The sequence below is a fragment of the Neopsephotus bourkii genome, unplaced genomic scaffold (assembly GCF_033783945.1).
Source record: "Neopsephotus bourkii isolate Nb327-2 ecotype Australia unplaced genomic scaffold, CSIRO-AGI_Nbou_v1 NB_1139, whole genome shotgun sequence".
NCBI lineage: Eukaryota > Metazoa > Chordata > Aves > Psittaciformes > Psittacidae > Neopsephotus > Neopsephotus bourkii.
In genome coordinates, this window is record NW_026901625.1 from 15,790 (window position 1) to 37,517 (window position 21,728).

Genomic DNA, 21,728 nt, shown 5'->3' on the forward strand with positions numbered 1-21,728 from the left:
GTGTGTGAAACAGTGATTGCAGTGGAAGCACTGGGAGCTCCAACACTCAGCTCTCTATGTTGGGGATTACTGCAGAAATCCCAAACATAGCACAAAACAGGTGGATATGCATCAGTGTGGTACTGAGCAGGAATTCATTACAGTTAAGCTGCTCTTAAATCCTGTGCTCTGATTAAGATACAGCTTGGGCACATCTTGTCATGGGTATGGGCAGCTCAGGCACTGGTAGCTCAAGGCTGTGACTGGACCAACGATCCTTGTCATTTGGCTAACCTGGAGCAAAAAGAGTTGAAAGAGTCACTAATTGTTTACCTATGAAAAATTATAAAAGGGAAACTGCAAACAGTTAAACAAGTAAAGAGGTATTGAAGAGAAGTCAGTAACACAACTGAAAGTGGATGAACTTCCAAAGGAAGCGATGAACACATGTAGCTGACAAAGAACTCCATTACGTGGAAATTATTTCAATAGTGGTATTTGATTTGAAAGGATGAACAGGCAGGTCTAACTCGTCTCTCTACTAATGTTTATCTGATTTCTATCTCTCCTCTTTTTAAGTTGTGTTAGTATGACATTTCAAATATCAGTGCTCTGCATAAGTTCCAGAAGTAACTTGTGCCAGTAGGAAGGGAAACATACAGCATCTGAATGAATGTGTGAGAGCTCGATCCACATTTCAGCCTTGTGTTCTTTGCTGAATGCTTGCTGTTCTACTTTCAGATCTGGAAAGCTGCAGACTGACATATATCTGGATTTTTTATGTTGTGATACTTTTCTCCTAGGATCCTGCTGGTTCTGGGAAACTTGTGACCTCTGCATTTTTAATTAGGACTTGTAACTTTTTCCATAGCAACATATTATGATCACAAGTACAGAATATGTCAAATTGAACAACTCCTGGTCAAATTAAGTCCAAATACATGTAAATACTGAGCAGCAACAAGATGTATGATACGGCACAGTTAAGAAAAAGAAAATAAGCCAGCAAAAGAGAGATGGAAGTTAATCCAGAAGTTTGACCTTAGTAATTAATGAATCGATACAAACAGAGTAAGATTGCAAGCTGAACTGATTTAGATGAAGAGTTCTTAAAATTATTTTCCTTGCATTGAGAACAGATAAAGTCCAGCTGTCTGATTGGTGTGCTAGGGCTCACGTGGGACAGAGGAAATGAACTAGTCTCAGGAAATATTCTAGATGGGGACAAAGCACTACTCATAAGGATAAACCGAATAAGCAGGCAGTGAAAAGAAAAGAAATGCTCTGCAACAAAATCTGAGCTCAGATCTTAACAGACCCAGCAATAATGCAATTCAATATGATGGGTTAAAAAAAAGAATAGCATAATACAGAAGTTATAAATGTATTTTTCAACATTTATGATACATACCTTGCATATGCCGAAAAGTATTTCCTTTCATAAGAACAGCTAGGATTTTTTGTCCTTCAGATACACTATTTACGTGTTACTATATTTTTTTCATTGAACCTTGATTACAAACCTTTTCTTGGTATTACTTGGGATCCATGTGAGCTTTTGAAACATATTTCAAAATATGTTCCTGGAAATCTGACTATTTACTCACATATTGTTGCCTACTCTGAACAATTCATTTCAATGTGCAAGGACCACAAAGATGATCAGGGCTGGAGCACCTCTCAACTGTGCAGCACAGACACAGAGGTTTTTCCACATTGCTATTTTAGGACCAAATTTAGTCCTCAGACTTTTCTGCACTTTAATATCTTTCAAATATGAAAGACCACATACAAATGCCACCTGTTATCTGGGCTGGATGGGAGGTGATATTTTTGGCAGCACTGACTTCTTCAAGAACTTCTTTATATCCAAGATTTATTTTGTAGTTCTGTGTCCGTGTCCTCTGGGAGTCCTGGTCTGAGAACTTTCTGCCATGCTTTCGTTCAGTATTTGAATTAACATTCAGTTTCTTTCTTGTGTCATGGAGTCACATTCTCCCACCACCCACACCCCAACTGAAGTCTGGGTTTCTTTACCCCTTTTTGGAGAATTTACTATCTGACATGAATTGCCTGAGCCTCCAGATTAACCATCCTGGTATATTTAAAGCCTAAAACTTCAAAACAATCAAATGAGCAATAAAGGTGAAAGAGCACTATCTGAGAATAAATGTTACATTGATGGATCAGCTGGAAACATTTCAGGAGCTGTATGGAATTCATTCTCATTTCCTAGTGGCAGTCAGTGATATTTTTTTTCCAAGGGAATAAATAGGGAATTATTTGCTAATACTAGAAGGCTAAAACATATCCATCTATCAAAAAGTGATCTGCTACACTGCACTTTAATTTTGCAGAAGGAAAAGCACTGTTCCTCAGGATATTAACTCCTCAGAAGTGCCACTCTGTACTTTCTTTGTTCTTGCACGTAAGGATGAGTGCCAGCTTTAAACAAAGGCAATCATTGTTTGTTTCTCTAAGTAGAAGACACTGCAGAATTCCCTTCGTGAAACAGCATGTGGAAATAAGAAGCATAAGCTCAGAGTATCCAGTAAAAGGAACAAAAATCCACAGGGTTGCAGACCACAGAACTGCTTCACCCACAACAAAAAGATGAAAAAGAAATAGACTCCACCAACCTGTGCTACATAACCACATATTTCTATTTCAGTCTGATCCTTTTTGAAGAGCCAAAGTTGTACACTAGGCAAGAGGCTTGTCCTTTACCAGAAACAGCATCCAAAGAAAACCAGAGAATGCTGTACATCAGGTTTACTACCCTTAAGTTTTTTAATTGCTATGACTGCACCTGAAATTACTCCATGTTTCACACTGCTTACTGGTCTTGCTTTTAAGAGTCTCAAGTGACAGTTTAATACTGTGAAATGTAATTGCAGTTGTAATAAAAATAAAAGCTATACTTTCAAAACATTGCCTTAAACATCTCTTAACAGATGCTGATGCTTTGCCTTAAGGTTAAAATGCATGCATTCAGCATCTGTTACTGAGTCACCATGACAGAGATTAGATCATTATATTTGTGTTTAGATTATCTGCTGTAAACACATCCATGTGACTGTTCTGGGATTAATCTGATGAAGTATGATTTGACATCTGGGTACTGTCATCTTATTGTTATCTGCTCCTCACAGGGTCGGCAATTTCAGAGCTACCTCCCCTGTCCAACTAAAGGGAGGGAAATACGAAAACGGAAAAGGTCAGACATCTGAAGCAGATTTTACCATGCACGTAATAGTTACATCACAAAAATGAAGGGAATAACTGTAATTGCAGGCACATCAACTAAAGGACAGAAGCTCTTCTTCCTTTGTGGTGCAAGAACCTTCTTGCACAGAATCTAGCACTGATTCTTTTCCCAACTGCATGACATTTATTTCCCATTCTCTCCCAAGATGCCAGCAACCCAGGCTCTAGCTACTTTCCTAAAACAACTAGTTTTGACTTCTCTTGCCAGAACTGTTGCATCACATTCTAACCACTTGCTCCTTCTACTGTGATAAAACTTCAGGCAGAGAAACAGCCATGTGCTGGAGCAGCTCTGGGGTGCTGGGGACACATACAGGTTTACAGCTGCATGTCTGCTAAATCACTAGGAAACCAAATACTGCCAAATTTTCAACCAGCCTTTACTGGGACATGGTATTAGCTCACATATAATTAAATGCAAAGATCTTCTGATGCTGAGCTATTCAGAGAACAAAATCTTCTTAAAACTACTGGACCCAAACAGGTAGACTGTTACTGGTATCTTTTCTCCTGATGCCAGTTCCAATCTTGTTGGCAGTGGGAGTATAAAACTTTTGTTAAGTACAGATTATTATAGCTGAATACAGCTTACCTTCCAGCAAACTGGAAGCTCACCTGCCTGCCATGAAATCCAGAGGCAATCATGCTATGTATGTCACTTAGGTAAAACTGAACCCTGAAGTCTGAAAACTGCAATATTTTGTGTTATTTGGACTCCCTATCAAATATCCTCAGCTTCAAAAACTCACTTTGCAACAGGAGGCTTTTGAACAGGAGCTCAGTTCTGTATGTGTCAACCAACCCATGCTACATTCAGAGACCTTTTACCTTTTAATTGTGACATTTTAATGTGGGCAGATGACACAGCTGGATCCTTTTGTTTGTTACTTGCATCCACAGAGCAAAAAACTGCAGGAGAACGTTGTGTGCCTTTAACAGAGCGAGGTGGGGATTAATTGTGGCTATTATAATTATGCTGATTTCATGTGGGATTTTTCGTATGTATGAATTTTCTCACGTGTTGTGTAGCAATTCCAAGGGACAGCCTGAGACAAGCTGTCTATGGAAGTGTTTGTAATGTCAGCCAAGTCCATTCTTCTCATTGCATGAGCTACAGCAGAGATTAGCAAGGTCCAGGTTTGCAAAATGATGCATTTTGGCTGGGATACTGAACATTTCATTTCAGTGTCAGCTTCGTAAAAGTTCAAATCATAGAATCATAGAATCATAGAATAGTTAGGGTTGGAAAGGACCTTAAGATCACCCAGTTCCAACCCCCCCTGCCATGGGCAGGGACACCTCCCACTAAACCATGCCACCCAAGGCTTTTGTCCAACCTGGCTTTGTCCAACCTTCGACCTGTTGGTCATGCTCCTTTTGATGCAGCCCAGGATACGGCTGGCTCTCTGGGCTGCAAGTGCACACTGAAGCCAGCTCATGTTCAGATTCTGGGGGCTGCTCTGAATCTCTTTTCTGCCCAACCTGTAGCTGTGCCTGGGATTGCTCCCAGCCAGATGCAGGACCTTGAACTTGGCATGGTTAAAATCTGAATGATCTGTCTCTGCTGTTTCTTTTCTAGTATAGCTTCCAGTGTGGCCTAATGGCTTTAACAGTCAACAGAACCTGACACATTGTAAGGGCTCTAATCTTCACTTCCTTCTGCAGTTTTACAGTACAAAACCAAATTCTGAGGTGCTTATGAAGTCCACAACAAGAGTAAGATTTAATATAATGCATTAGTTTCTTCCCATTTGATTCCAGTGGGGGCAACAGGATTCCAGGAATGTGCTTCGTCCAAAAGTTTCAATGTAACTGAAACCCTAATCTTTATAAAACACTGGAAGATGAACTTTGACTGTACAGACCTTTAAATAAAAATAGCATTCTTACTAATGTATTCTTCCCAAGTGCCTGCTTCTTCCTAGCATGTTTCCCATCCTAATACTGTATGTTTTTGCAGCTGGCAATTGACACTGCCAATGAGCCTTTATGTTCAATGTTATTTAATATATTCCCATCAGAAAGCTATTTTTACTATACAATTTCAGTATCTTCTTGAAGTGTCTTGCATATAATGTTCATATTTTAATTTGCATTTTTCCCATAGGATAAGTAAAGATTCAAACAACAATATTGAAAGAATTTCAGCTTGTTTGCTGAAAGAAGGGATTTTATAGAAACTACTTTGTTTTACAAAAAATAAATGAAAAAGTGCAACTTTATGCTTAAGATGGCTATTACTCAAGATAACCAAGAGAGCACCATCATAAAGGGACATTTGCATTTAATTTTAGATGTATGGGAAAATAATATGCTCAGTTATCATTATAAATGATAGGATTTATAATGATAAATCATTAGCCTGAAAAGTTCTCAGAATATTGGCTCATTCTATACAACAATCTCCTCAACAGCTACAACTGGCCCTTTAAGAGGCAGCTTGTGTGGAGCTCCTGTGAAGCCAGTCTGAAAGAGTTGGGCTGGTTCAGCCTGGACAAGAGAAGGCTCCAGAGAGACCTTACAGCAGCTCCAGTGCCTAAGGGGGCTACAACAAACCTGGAGAGGGGCTTTGGACAAGGGCCTATAGGGAAAGAACAAGAGGAATAGCTTTAACCTGCCAGAGGGGAGACTGAGCTGAGCTCTTAGGCAGAAGCTCTTCCCTGTGAGGGTGCTGAGGTGCTGGCACAGGGTGCCCAGAGAAGCTGTGGCTGCCCCATCCCTGGCAGTGCTCAAGGCCAGGTTGGACACAGGGGCTTGGAGCAAGCTGCTCCAGTGGAAGGGGTCCCTGCCCATGGAAGGGGTTGGAGCTGGATGAACTTTAAGGTCCCTTCCCAAGCCCAAACCATTCTATGGTTCTATGATTTCGTGAGACCTCACTTGGAGTATTGTGTGCAGTTCTGGTGTCCCCAACAGAAAAAGGGCATGGATCTGTTGGAACAAGTCCAGAGGAGGGACACGAGAATGATCAGGGGACTGTAGCACCTCCCATATGAAGATCGGTTGAGAAAGTTGGGGCTGTTCAGCCTGGAGAAGAGAAGGCTGCATGGAGACCTCATAGCAGCCTTTCAGCATCTGAAGGGGGCCAATAGGAATGCTGGGGAGGGACTCTTCATTAGGGACTGTAGTGGTAGGACAAGGGGTAATGGGTTAAAACTTAAACAGCGGAAGTTTAGACTGGATATAAGGAGGAAATTATTTCCTGTTAGGGTGGTGAGGCACTGGAATAGGTTGTCCAGGGAGGTTGTGAATGCTCCATCCCTGGCAGTGTTCAAGGTCAGACTGGATGAAGCCTTGGGTAATATGGTTTAGAGCAAGGTGTCCCTGCTTATGGCAGGGGGGTTGGAACTTGATGATCTTAAGGTCCTTTCCAACCCTAACTATTCTATGATTCTATGATTCTAAGTTTAGATTGGATATAAGGAGGAAGTTCTTTACTGTTAGGGTGGTGAGGCACTGGAATGGGCTGCCCAGGGGAGTTGTGACTGCTCCATCCCTGGTGGTGCTCAAGTCCAGGCTGGACAGAGGCTTGGGTGGCATGGTTTTGTGTGAGGTGTCCCTGCCCATGGCAGGGGTGTTGGAACTGGATGATCTTAAGGTCCTTTCCAACCCAAACTGTTCTATGATTCTATAAAGCTCGCATAATCTGGGATGATTTACAGTGTTGGAAGAGTAGATACCATTTCCATAGGTTTGTTCATATGGACATACCTCCATTGCTGCATTACAGTAAGATCTAAATTTCTTTTCTGCTATAGTCTATTAAATAAGCACAATCTGTCCCTTCCCCTGGACTGAGAAAATTTTTATTCACAGACAGCCAGTATAAAAATGCTGTGACCTCTTTACCAGTCTTCAAGCCAATACTTTCTGCTGAAATGGAAAAATAAGCTTATGTGGCTACAGAAACAAAGTTTGTGTTTTATCAATGTTGTTCCCACCCAAGGCTGGGTTATCTGTTTCACATCCATTTAAACATAGGAAGCTTATGACAGGGCAGACAGCAATCTGGACTTTATTGGCTGGGAAAACTGACCTCATAAATCTGATTTGATACATCTGTCCTTTCGACTGTCTGCATACATGCCCATGCATCCAGCTGGCCATGTGCCTGCTTGGTGGTAGATCAGCTTCTGTGGCTACTGCACAGAGGTTTTTCCATTCCCCGCCCCCCCGCTACAAGAATAAACATACTGAAAGAAGTGTAGAAAGGAAGATATGTTTATATAGTAGTTCTAGAGCTTAAGTGAGACAATATACTGTGATGACCAAGGGTCTGGAAGCCAAACTACCTAGAGAGATGTTGGTTATGTCTGTCTACTTCAGCAACCAGACATCGGTGTTACTCTCATTAGCACACTTTGTCTGTGAACAGAGTACATCACAATGTTGCAGGACATCTAACACTTCGAAATACCAAACTTCCAAAGAGACCAAGTTTCAAGTAGGGAATGAGCAAAACTAGCGCTATGTAACTACAAAACAGGTACTATGGTGCAACAACTACTTCAGGTAAACGAATTTGCATTTACTAGAGTGAAACATTCCAGTTTGCCACCAAAGACCTAAAGTCTGTAGCTCTGCAGCACAATGCAGATACATAATGGTGAGTTTCTTGCAGGGAGACAACAGCAATCCCCTTTTCCTTCAGTGTTCTGAATATTCCATGATTTACTACTATCTGTACAGGCTTACACCACTTGTTGTCCATCATTTAATATAATTAATGAATAAAAGAGAAAAAAAAATCAACCTAAACCTCACATTTAGAATCAGAGAACAGTTAGAGTTAGAAAGGACCTTAAGATCATCCAGTTCCAACCCCTTAGTTTCATCCATTGCCTTTTCAAACTGAAGACTGTCAATCTATAAAAGGTCCCTATACCAAAAAGCAGTTCTAAAACAGCTCACATTGGCTCAAGAACACGTTTTCTTCTTTTTGTTCACTTCCACTAGTCTCTAGGAATTCTGATGTGAAACTTCCGAAGTGCTGCTATAAAACTACCTGGAAAAGTGACACTATATGATAGAAGTAGGAACAAACTAAAAATCGAATACTGTCATTTAGAACACTTCTCTCCCCCCTTAGATTTTATTTTTCAATAGACACATAGGTAATTTCATGACTGATAAACCTTTCTGTTCCCAATGTCTATTTAATTGCTAGATGCATACAACAGCAGTGAAGTATAGACCTAAGAGGCCTGGCTTCTTTACTGATTGATGCTTATTTCAGGTACTGTTGTTTAACTTCACAGTGGGAGAGCAGATGATTAAAAACCAGATTAGCCTCCACACTATGAATGGATTTGCAGTCCAGCTTAGAAGGAAAGCAAGTAAGAACAGGCTCATGCTACTCATCCAATTTTCTGCTATGAGCTGAGAGGACGCAGCAGTTAGACCTGATGTTACAATGAGCTGGTTCCCAACAGCTCTTGTAGCAGCGCAGGGTAAGATAAGAAAATCATGGGAACAGCAGCTGATAGAATAATCCACTCATTGACTTCTACTCCCTGCTTACGCACCCTGTGTTAATTGCATGCTGTGGTTCAGCACTGCTTTCAGTCTGTGCTTCCTGAGACAAGTACGAAGTAAAGCAATGGGAAAAATCAAATTCTTGAATTTAGTCCAAATGGAATTGGACAAAAATAGACTCAAAGATTCGCACTGCAAATTTGACTCTGGAATGAAGGTTGTGTTGGTTGGTTGTTTTGGGGTTTTTTTTGTTCTGGTTTGGGTTTTAATCCTTTTCACTCAGCTCTTCTTTGCAATAAGGGCAATGTGAAAGAAGAATGCTGGGAAAGAGAAATGTTCTTGTTCCCAGCAAGCAGGTTAAAAAATTAAGGGAGGTGGAGGATTTGAGGAACTCACTTCTGACACAGAAGTCACAGAAAAAACTTAGCAGAGTGGGATGAGTTGCTGTCAGTCACCTCTTACATAAATACTTTCTTTGCCAGTCATGCTAGAACTTGGTTTGCTGTCTCTCATCAAAGCACTATGTAAATGCTGATAATTTTAACGCTGGACATCTAAACACATGACAGTGTTAAATATAATCCTAAAAGAAAGGGAGACATTTAAAAATAGAGAAGAACAGTTCACTTCCACTCCAGCACTGGGCAGAGCCTTTGCATGCCCTGCCTTCCCCAGGTTTAAGTTAAAATTCAGACAAGTAATAGCATTTCCTGTCATGCTGGGAACATCCCTCTTTCTTTCTGCTTTACCTGGACAATACCTTTAAGAATCTAGGAGTTCAGGTTTACAAATCTGAATGATGATTTGTTTGACAATTCACTAATACTGTGGATGATCAACTCCAATTCAGTATCTCCCTATTCTCCAGCATTTCATGCAAACCACAGGTAATGAATGCCCTGGTACAAAAGCATTTGGTTTCATTCCAAAAGGACACTTTGTGACTGTAGAAGTTTTCAGCAGTTCATGTGGCTGAGGAACTGACAGTCCACATGTAAACAGTAAATACATGATGGAATAAAACCCCAACCAAAAGCTTTTCACACTGACCACAACATTGCACAAAGACTTAGGACCAGCTAAAAAGCTGCATGCATTAAATCAAGCATAGAGCGAATAACGAGGCACTCTCTGAATATCCTTTAATTTTACCTGGACCTCCAAAACCCCTTAGGAGCTATCCTTCTTTATAGGAAAATATTAAGCATATGTATTATATGAGCTTTGTAAGTTTGAGTTCTGCTCTTAATATAGTAACACAAATCCTTTAATTTCCAAGGAGAATTACTTTACCATTCTGACGGCTTGCATTTGGAATGATACAAATTTTGGAAAGGCTTAATGGAATGACAAATGCAACATAAAATTGGATTTGCATGTCCTGAGGAGAACAGTAAGAAAAGGAAACCCCAAAAGACCAACTCTCCCTTCTTGCATAATGCAGAATAGTTTGAAGATATAACATGGTTCAGCATTTCAAAAGAATCACAGCATAGCGAGGAGAATGATGCCAAGACACACAGGAACTCATACAGCACCAAGCCTTTTACACTTGGATATTCACAGAGAAGCCAGGCATGATGCTATGCACAAGGCAGTTATAAATCCATGCCTATTCACTGACTCTACTGCATGGTCTCTCAGGTTACAGAATGAGGCAAGAGCCTTTAGCAATACTGATTTATCCGCAGATTGTTCTAAACAGCAACCATAGATAGGATGGACAATCAAAATTCCTTTTTATGGCAATGACTGCCAGTGTCTTGTCTTCAGGTTTGGAAAGAGGATATGAGGTGTGCCTTGCATTAAGAAAAGTAGGAATAAGACTGATATCCAGGGTAGAACCAGTAACTCACTCTCATTTGGGGATCTAAGTGGGGTTCTTCCTGCCACCCAAAGAAGGCCCAAATGAGTTTCATAACCTCAGCTCAAGATGACCTGGCCAAAACACATGCCTTCTGCCCCTGGTTCCAGAACATTGTTATTGAAACACTCTGTACTTCCCCAGACTCAAGGCAGCGCTGGGTAGATAACAGACCCATTGATCCAGGCACAAAATAGTGTGCAAATCTCACAGTGATGATAACTGCTTCATCCAGTTCTTCAAGAGCATGCAGAGTAAGTTTTTGTTTGCTGAGCACTACATGATTACATTATATAAAGCTGCTGCTAGCAGTATGAAAACAATATTAAAAGCTTAACTAAGACAATGTGTTTCAGAAGAATTTGCTTTCTTTGGAGTTGGAATGTCCCCATAAAAAGGCATGATCTGTACTAGACTGAGCTGTCCAATGATCTGCAAATGCTGCACATTGTGTCCTCGAGTAAACCCTGCTTTCTTCAAGCCCAAATTGGTTTGGATTTCTCCTGTGCATGCAGAGAGCATTTTCAACTAATGCTACAACTACATGTCTTAAACCTGCAGTTTGATCTGTGGGCTTGACTTTCACAGATGTACTTTCACTTTATAGTACTGCATGTCTAATGACAATGCCACAGGATACCAGGTAGGGAGTGTGTGAACGTGTACTTGAAAAGCAGAGCTGGATCCATTCTCAAGGCTTGGTCCACTATCCTGATTCAGCAATAAAGGGTTTGGGGTTTTTTCCCCAAATTCCTCCCTCTTTCTGCTAGCCTGCTGAAAATACTGTTATTTATGCAGACCTACTACAGCTGAACGACTAGTAATTCTAGTAGTATATATAGTACTATATATAAATAGTACTATTTCTTCTTAAAGTTTGTATTGCCAAGTCTCCCCCGCCTCCCTGTTAATACTTGCTGTCCCACATTAACACACAATTAAAGAAAGTCCAGGATGCATAAAAGTGAGTCAGTTAAGATCTTCATTCCTGTTAAAGGCTGAGGTATTTTAATTTTGCAGACTCTGAGAAGATTTACCCAGCAATACAGAGATAGAAGAAGACGAGAAAATGTCTGTATTATTGAAAGCAAAACCCAGCGCATGAGTGTTACAGCCCTACCAGGGATTGACTTCAGGCCTAGTTTTCCTCATAGCAAAACTGAAGAGTTGTGCCTTCATTCAGTTTTCAACTTGGAATACTTCTCACACACAGAACTATGCCTTTTACTGCAGAACATACATAAGCCCTTCCATACTGACACAGATCAAAGGTAGTTCTAGCCTGGAGTTCTGTCTCCAAGTGTCCAGAAGATGTGTAGAAAACAAGTGCAAGAAACTGGGCAACTGCAGAGCGATTTATTCCTTGATATACCCTCCCAGTTTACTGCCTTTTTTAGTAGTAAAACCAAGTTGCAACACTGGCAGAGTCCCAGCTTTTTAGACTTTCATCAGTTTAATTGTTGCTACATAATTCAGAGTTCAGGTCCTGGAAGACAAATATGATATAAAATACTTTCAGAACATTACTTTAAATACAATCATTTGCAATTCTTTTCAGCTTTTTCCCAAAGCCTCTTCAAGATTTATCAGTAAAGGCAAGAAGATACTGGACACAGAGATGGTGAAGAGCAAGTCCATCCTTGGAGTCTTCTTGTGTCAGGGCAGGATCCCCTCAACTGAGCACATTCTTTAGGCTACTTTAAAATGTCCCACCCTTAATAGTCAAATGCATCTCACTCCAAGTTCAATGTTATGCCTATGGTTCCTAATTTCACAGTAGGACTTCCTACTACATCTTTTTTGTCTCCCCCAGATAGTCTGTAGGGACTAAAGCTGAGTGGATTAGCAAGGGTCAGTCATAGCCAAACACTGACATTTTTTCCTTTGTGTGTGTACACGTGTATGTGCTTGGGTATGTGGACTTTTCACACACATTTGTGGAGATTGCCTGTGGGTCAGTCTGATAAACAATGCATTCAACGCAGCCATGCCTCTAGCAAGCCCTGCTGCTGTATATGAAGATTCAGCAAGCCTGAAAGGAGAAATTGTGATATGATCACGTGTCATTTGCCCACTAACATGGCAAAAAGGATCAAACTATAATATTCACTCCCTGTGGATATAAAATCCCTGAAGCATCTGCCAGTTCCCAGAGGTCATAAGCAAAGTATGGCCATCCTGGCAAATTATCCTCATTATCTCAGCACACATTATGCACATGTGATGGAGCCAGACTCTGACAAGGAGCCATAGTTTCTATTAGAGCATAGTACAAGAGTGGTAGAGAGCAAGAATATGAGGCTCATTTCATAGATCACAGCAGAAAGAAATCATTCTACACCATAGCCTTACTCTTCTCTGGTCCCAAATCCTTGGCAGCAAAGCAGAGGAGCAGTGCTGGAAGCCATGGCATTTCAGGGAGCGTGCAAATCACAACCTTGCTATCCAGGTGGTGTGTCCAGTCCTCCTGGAGAATGGTCTCATTTCATGCTGACACTGGATGAGGGAGTCTTTAAACAGTTGTGAGCTGCACTGACAGTGCTAATTACCCCCCAGAAGAGAATACCACTGTCAGACTCTGAATCTTAGAAAGATTCATGCTAACACAGTGTTAGTAGTGTATAACCTGTCAAAAAACACAAACCAACCCAAATCAGGGAAGCATGCACATTACTAGCTCTTGAAATGCCCATCACAGAGAGGAATACGAAAGGAACACCAGATCATGTGTTCATTATGAAACTGCACCAAAGGAGCTTTTGTCCCCAGAGAGAGACCTCACACAAAAGTCCATCCATACCTTGTGAGCTCTGACTGACAAACTCCATGGTTTACAATGAGAATTCAGACTCCAGCCCAGGTCTGGTTCAGCCAAGTGCAGAAAGCCACATACGAGGAAAACTACTTCCAACTACTAAGCAGTGTATCTTAAAACCTCTTATCCTCTTGGAGAAGAGCATGGAATAAGCATCTGAGAGCCGATTTTCAAAATCCATAGTTCTTTTATCATTTTAAATAGCATTTACACTCTTATTCGACCCTCACTGCCAACCAGTAGCTTAGTGTCAATAATAAAGGTATTCCAACAGAAGAGCAGGCCTTGTGTAGTCCAGAAACATAGTTACTCTAGTTAGTTATAGTTTCTCTAGTATTAATATAGTTACTCTACAGTTACTCTGTCTTTCCAAACAACTATCAGGCAAAATCTCTGCTGAATCTGAAGAGTAATATAAAGTTTTTCTCATAGCTCTGCTCTGTCTCTATGTCACTGCCATTAGAATCATATCCTCTACTGCAACACTTGAACAATCAACAGACATTTGATTTTTTAAGCTCAGGCTTTTAAGATGTTCTCATTTACAGTAAAATGGTTTCTTTCTACTACATAACTAATCACAAGTGAAAGAAAGGATGCATATCACTTCCTTTATCCATTCCATAATAACTGAACATTTCTAATCAGCACTTGGTTTGAATTGCGGTGTATTGCAAATGCCTCATGTACAAATAAATCAGTGTTCCAGAGCACCCAGGCTACATTCTGTATGTATGGGGGTTGGACTAGATGAGCTTTAAAGGTCCCTTCCAACCCAAACTATGCTGTGATTCTATGATTCTCTGTATTATCGATTCAACTGTGAAGCCATGTGGCAAAAATGGTCATGAAAATATTCACAGGAGACTGAGTCCTCCAGCAAATCAGTAATGAACTTGTTTGTCTGACCTATTTGCTCATGACCTATAAGTGAATGTCTGCTTTTTGCTACTAACTTCTATCATACACAACACTATCAAGTGATGCTACCCATACTAATGAAGTAGACACCTTAACCCCTGTATCAACTTCTTCATTTTCTGCAACTAACCCAAGAGGAGAACCTGCATTTTGATTATTCCTTCCTACCTCTTGATTAACTCAGGCAACCATGGTTAAGCTTCCTCCAGCTGAGTATTAAGGGAAAAGTATCTCTTTACATTCAATTTAGCCCTAGTAAGAGAGGTCTGAGACATGTTGATGCAGGATAGCTACGTTCTATTTTCTGGAAACGTTTAAAATTGTGGAATAGATATTCCTTTAGGTAAAACAGACACTGTCTCACAGTTTGAATGCCTCATCTGAGAAGTTTAAAGCTTTCCCTGTGTTCACACAGAAGCTAGTGATCTAGGGAAAGTGGGTTATTCTTGATACATCTTTCTTCATGTAGGGACAGTATTACAAGGAAGTACTGAATGTAACTGTTCACACACACAAGGTGTCTCTGAAGACAGTAAAACTTGTTAACCTTATCCCATACCCATATACTTCCATGGGATCTCTGAAAACCATCTCGTGCTCTGTTGGCCCCTTTCTCAGTGACCCGACACGTCTCCGAAGTGTCAGGATTTAGGAACAGCAGCTGTACACACCTGTGCTACTTGCAAACCCACAAAGATTTCAGAAAGAAATGAGGATTTTCATCATTTTGGGCAGCTTTTTTTCTTGAAGAGTATTGCTCCTAAACAGAAAAGCCCAGCCATGTCTTCTCAAGTGCCTTCCCTGAGCCTTTCAGCAGCACAAAAGACACTGACTCCAGGAGGAATCCACCTTCAGTCCTCAAGCCCTCTTACAACCCTAAACACACCACATGAGCATAAGGCACTGTTTTCCTACATTGTGCCCCCTCACCATCCAACTTACCTGAACAGAAATGCTGATGCAGAGAAAGAGACTGTGATGACTGTTGCTGTTGCGGGGCTCAGTTTAACTTCAACCTCAGCCCAGAGGTCAGGAGAGTGCAAAACGTTTTCCCAGTAGTCATCACTCCCAACAGTGCTACTCTTCATTTTGGCCAGAGCACTTTTATTTTCCTGCATTGCGCACTACATGGCAGTACTCAGGCACACACTGGATAGACTGACTCTTAGAAGGAATTGGAGATACTGTTTAAGGAAGCCCATACAAGAGAACATGGGAGACTTGAAATTATTGTAGTCAAAGCACAGAACGAAGTTGATGCAAATCTATAGAGAACCAGGATCCATTAGTTCTGTGCTCACAGAACTCTTTATGCAGATTCACTGATTCCAGAGCATGTGATACCATCATAGAATCATGGTGTGGTTTGGACTGGAAAGGACCTTAAAGCTCATTCAGCTCCAACCCCTGCCATGGGCAGGGACACCTTCCAGTAGAGCAGCTTGCTCCAAGCCCCTGTGTCCAACCTGGCCTTGAGCACTGCCAGGGATGGGGCAGCCACAGCTTCTATGAGCACCCTGTGCCAGTGCCTCACCGTGCTCAAGGTAAAGCACTTCTGCCTATGAGCTCATCTCAATCTCTCTTGTTTCACCTTTTCCTTCCTCAGTTTAACATTACCAGTCCCTCACTGTGTATGCAGTGACCCACTAATGCAAGAAAATCCTCATCTCATGGAGGATCACAGTTAAGCAACCACTAATGTAGTAAGACTTTTCTCTTTAAATCTGGTTCAGACCACTGCTAAAAGAGAAAGACCTATGACCTCTGTACAATGCACATCCCAGAGTACAGTAGTCCACTGGAATTAGGCATTCTTCTGGCACTGAAACTGTGCCTATAGGGCAACACCTACACCAAAAGCCAGGCATGGTATGTGTTTGGGTTACATGGGAACAGAAGAAAAGCCAGTGCTTTTTCCTAGGGATTATCCCAGCTGTCTGGCTTGCTTATATCAGCCTGCTGCTGTAAACTACCGAGGTACAAGAAGAAGGTACAAAAGAAGGATTTCTTCAAGACAGAAATAAGTGCTTGTGATAAACATTAAGTACAAACGCAATGTATCATTGATCACTGTGTCCAACTGAGGTTTTGTGACCACAGTTTTAAGGAAAAATGAGGCAGCTCTTGCCAAGAAATCAGTTGTAGAGATGCTAAACACAAGGGTGCACTAACTTTTTAGTAAAGGGAAAAAAAGCAAAGCATGTCTTTTATATATCTGGTTTGATGCTCTTCGCTGCACTCACAATGGGCTATAATGTGCTTTCTGATTTTTCAGTATGAAGTCTTAATCTGATGATATTCCAATGAAGCAAGACAAATGCCCAACACAAGAATAGCCTGGCAGTTCTACAGTAAAATATGAAGCTAAAGCCAGAGCCTCAGGTAAAAGTTTTACAGGCTGAATTTTCAGAAACTCTGATGGCTGGCTGTGTAAATGAAGACATCACCTTTGGCCCATGGCTGCTGTCATGCATGGAAAGCAGTTTTCTGTTAGAAAAATAAAGCACTCTGCATAGAATCATAGAATCCTAGACTGGTTTGGGTTGGAAAGGACCTTAAGATCATTCAATTCCAACCCCTGGCACAGGCAGGGACACCTTGCACTGGAGCAGCTTGCTTCAAGCCCCTGTGTCCAACCTGGCCTTGAACACTGCCAGGGAAGGAACATTTCCCACTGGGATGCAGCATTTACTCCCGGCAAATTGGGAAGGTAATATTAGCATTTGCATCAAGCATTTTGTGCTGCAATTTTCTGAAGGATATTTCAGGCAACTTTAAATGCACATCACTTTCAAAAACCAGTTGAGCACTGGAGCCAGTTATCTTTTGACTGGAAATAAATTTAAGGTTTGCCAACTAGTTGTAATAAAACATGAAGATGTGCCTGCTTCAGGTTTATAAAGAAGCATAGCCATGTGGTAAATAAGAAGCATTATTATCTTCAAGCTACTTTGCCTTCTTGCTCCACGCCCTTGTGTAGTACCTTCCACACATCCTTCGCTTCCCCAGAGGATTGTAAGGACAAGGCTCTCCCGACAGCTGCCCTCTTCTGGATGGAATCAAACAAGTTCCATGATTTCCACACAGATAAAATGCTGTGTCTACTTTTCAACAGAGGATGATCTAAATTCTTTCCTTATGTCTGTGTAATCACAAAGGTTACACTACGCCAGAATGAGAGCTACAAAATTCTAAGCGGCTGCTTCACAGTTCCCTGCATAGTTAGCCAATATGTTTTTTTTAGAGTAGAGATTTTAAACAACATGCTTTTTTCCCCCTGGCATCTTAAAAAAAATTTTGCTTTTCCATTTCTTTCCTATATTTATCAGTGCTTAAGACCACACTGCTGTTTCCTTGTAAAGTACTTAATTCTCCTCCCCATACATAATGGGAAACATTTCCATACCTCTTTGTTGCTTAAGGTAAGTATGTTAAACACTGAATATTACGTCTGGAAAGGTTCTTATATAATCTTTTCCTCTGCCCAAGTCAGGGTCAAATATTTCTTTGCTACTCTAGATCAGCATTTGGCTGACCCCTGTTACAGCCAGCTGATAACAGGGACTGCACAGTTCCTGCAGGGAACCCAGTCCACTGCTTCACCAGTTAACTATTAGTGTTCCTGGAGGTTCGTTTATGGACTTGTCACACAAGTAAATGGCTCCACAGATGATTTTTAAAAGGACCCATTCATCAGGGAGCGTGGAGTTTCTTTCTGTGAGCTCTCATCTTTAAATGGATAGCAAGGATTAAGATGCAAAGTAGAAAGGCAGAAAACATCACTTAACGAGGGTTTCAGTTCTTGACAGTGGAACCAGGAAGTTGGAGGTTTTTCTCAGTATTCTGTATGCACAGTCATACCAGTGCACACTTTGAAACTTTCACTGCACATCTGTGCATCACTGCATGGTCTAGGCACCATGCCAGAGGCTGAATTCCTGCGAGTCCGTGCAGCTCCCACACGTTTACAGCACTAGGACCCAGAGGGAGCTTCATTTCTGTGAGTCAGTGCAGCTAGCTGAGCCCTGTGAGCAGTGAATGAGGCTGGAAAGGCAGAGGGAATGTGAATGGCTCTTCTGGCTTGGGAAAGTGTCCACAGACTGGGGTGCTACGGACTACAAACCAGCTCGGACAACCCTCCGGATTCCCGGTACTGCCGGCGTCCAGTGCCGCTGCTCTGAGGTGAGTGCCCCACAGGAGCCAGCGTTCAAAAAGCAGGAACACGGCTGTCGCACCAGTTGTGGAAGTTTGGGATTTCAAAATTAGCCAATGTGGGTTTGCTGTACAGTGATTTTTACTCTCTTGAGGAGAACAGAGCAGATGGCTTTGAAATACAGAGTGCTCGTTTCTTAAAAATAGCATTTAAAAGGAAAGCATGGTCTAAGGAAACTGAAAATTGCATCTGCTAAAGCAGGTTAAACAGCACATATATCTGGAAGGTGTTCATAAAGCATTTGTGTTTAAGCTTAAAGCTCAAAAACCATCTTTAGTAAGAACAGCTTAATCTTAGAGAAATGTAATATTATTCTTTTATACCCAGATGTATGAGAATTTCTTTTTATTTGCATCATACAGCAGTCACACCTATATGAAAATCCTTTACTGTCTTTGTTCTGAATATTAAGGCTTACTTAACACTTTATTTCTTTTTCCTGTAGCGTAATTCTAATCTAGATAAGAACTCCTTTCTTTCTTTACTAATATAAATAGGAATTCTGGTAAATCAAAGCATGACTGGACCAAGGCAGAAACCTTTAGCTATAGGCAGAGTAGTAGATCACTAGAGACTGTATCCTCTACGATGTCCACTTGGAAAAGCTTACAAGTGATGAAACTGATAATGTTTATTGGTTTATGCCAGGATGTAACACTGTTTTATCTGATGCACCAGGCAGAGACAAAAATGGGGACCCCAGTCAGGGAGACAGAAGGAATTTGTGTACTGAGAACAAAAAGTGTTTGTGCTGCAGTTGCTTTATTCACTTTAAATTCTCCTTATATGCTCAAGAAGTTTTGGAAAAACAGCAAAGTGAGCCTGCTTGTCAGGCTGGTTTTTCCAAGTTGTCACAACTTTGAAGCTGCACTGTAACTGTTAGACAGATAATTTATGGGTGTTTTCATGCATTAGAGTATCACAATAAAGTCTTTTGGGGTTTTTTTGTTTTTGTTTTTGTTTTTTTTTTTTTTGCTAAGCCAAAGTAAAATGTGACAGTTACCTGCAAAAAGAGAAAGGAGCAGCTAAGTTGCCTGTACTTTCATACTCTGCAGCTCTGGGCTGTTTCAGATATTATGGAAACCAGGCTTTTTCAAATTACCCTGACAGCTACCATTACAGACATTCATCTGAAACTCAGGTTACAATATATCCTGCCCTTCCACAAAAAGGTTACAGTGACAGAATGAAGAACCATATTAACTGGAGTGTTCACTGGAGTGTTGTAAGTAAGATTTGGCCTTTAAATATATTAGTAATTATAGAAATGAATCATTTTCTAACAAATCTCAGCAAGGTCTGGAGAGGAGCCCTCCTCATGAATCTGTGCAGTGGAGTAATCGTGATTTCACATCTTTATCAATCCCAGCCACTCACCCTAAAGGGATCTGTCAGTCTCACAATAAGGTAGTAAAGAGAGTTAACTGTGGTTTTCTTTTTCTCATCCGCCTAGCTAAGCAGTGTCCATTTTCTCCATCAAAAGCTTAAACTGTCTTTTCAGATGCCTTCACTTAAGTTCAGTGGAGAATTACAATGAGCACAAAGGCTCATTCTAACCCATACGCTAAGTAAACAGTTGTCACATAGAAGAACCAAGCAGTCTATTTAATCACTGTAAGATTTTAATTTAAAAGATCAGGCTAGAAAAAATACCTAAAATAGGTATTCAGATTAGCATTTGCAAATCTAAAATGTGTTTATTTAATGGGATACTTAGAACAAGGCTCAGATAGAACACATTTAAAAACTAGATTATTTCAATCAACAGAGTAAGTCCCATAAATTCCCCTACTGCTCCATGCCTTTGGCCATCTAAAAATGTTCCTTTAAATGCAAGTTCTATCAATTAGTTTTGTGGTTCCTTAAGAAATGCTTTTTAGGATTAACAGAGTATTGAATACATACTAATTAGCATTAATTGAATTACATTTAAAGCATGTGGAAAAAATACTGCTCATTTTAAGAAGTTAACATAATTCTGCCTTTTTCTTAGTCTATATTTTAAGAGCAAAATCTGCCGATAAAAAATAAAGGGGTAATAAAATGAATGCTTTCATTCCCAAAGATTCGATATTCTAAGCCTGGAAGTCAATCCTGGATTGCTGGGTTTAGAAGTATTTGTCTCTCCTTCAAATCTCAGCCCAGCTAAAGCCCGTGAAACTCAAACTGCCCACAATAACAATGACCTCTGCTGGCAAATGCCCTCTGCTGAACAGAAGTTTTAAGAGCTTATTCAGAAAAATGACCACGAACTAAAACATTAGATCAGCTGAGAGACACTTGGAGAAATGCAAGATCACACCTCTGCCAGAGAAACATGCCCCATGGTAAAGAAAGTGAAAGGCACGTGTAGCAATGCTGATCCAGCTGCATTGCTCACACAGCAAGGAGGAAACTCTTCCTGTGCTGGGTTTGACTTGAGCCCAGTCAGAGAGGTCGATGTGTTTAAGCATTTCTACGACAGAAGCTCTGGGATACATGTCCTATGGGATGCATGTGGCTTGTTCTCCTGACACAATGCTCTTTGTGCAGCTCTGCCGAATTCATGAAATACTTGCCTGTGCATATGTTATTTAGACCCAAAATGAGCATGACCAAGCAAAGCAAAATCATTTTTGTTGTTGCCAAGAGACTGTAGTAACTTCATGTGGGTTATGTGCACTCTTATCTGCCTGGTTCCACTAGTCTAAAGCTACGGAACTTGGTGGAAAGAAAATCTCATACTGCTGATATAAACCTATACTGTCCCCAAGTCCTGAATACTAAGTTCTGGTCATCATTTACATCTCAGAAAGTGAAACATGTAAGGGTGCAAATGATGACAGCCTGGAAAATTTTCGGTATTTAGAGAAACTATAGAGTTTATGATTTCTACATTGCATTAGATGCGTTTTTCAGCCTGTAGCACTGCATAAAGAAACACTCCAATGACACAGAACTTCCTCTGTGTACAAGTAGGATTCTCTGTACACAGATCTTGCTTCTGTGAGATAATTAAGTGCTTGCAAACAAGTTATGATGTACTGGAACATCAACACCTGCCACTTGGAAACAATTATTGGGACACATGCAGAGGGATGAAATCCCATTTAATGGATACACAAACGAAGACGTAAGATGCTGACTGCATTGGCAGAGCTGGTAAATCACCGAGGATGCAGAGTTGGCTACAGTAGTTCACTAGTCAGCACATCTCT

General features: G+C 40.8%; 1 protein-coding gene and 1 long non-coding RNA gene across 4 annotated transcripts in view; one reads left to right on the forward strand and one right to left on the reverse strand.

The window, feature by feature from the left end:
* Nucleotides 1–12,520: 12,520 nt before the first annotated feature.
* Nucleotides 12,521–21,728, reverse strand: part of LOC133217360 (uncharacterized) — a 57,626-nt gene continuing 48,418 nt past the window's right edge. Inside the window, exon 4 of the long non-coding RNA XR_009726863.1 lies at nucleotides 12,521–12,614. This is a non-coding gene — a long non-coding RNA (uncharacterized LOC133217360). The remainder of the gene's footprint in view (nucleotides 12,615–21,728) is intronic.
* The window catches only part of NGF (nerve growth factor), a 34,092-nt gene continuing 30,461 nt past the window's right edge, over nucleotides 18,098–21,728 (forward strand). For 2 of the 3 annotated variants that reach the window (XR_009726862.1, XM_061362758.1), the window contains exon 1: nucleotides 18,363–18,500. Coding sequence is in view for 1 of the 3 variants with exons in the window: in XM_061362757.1 (XP_061218741.1) it covers nucleotides 18,357–18,500 (144 nt within the window). In the remaining 2 variants the exon portion in view is untranslated. Of the gene's footprint in view, nucleotides 18,501–21,728 lie in introns of all 3 variants that reach the window. The other variant, XM_061362757.1, reaches the window with a different exon arrangement.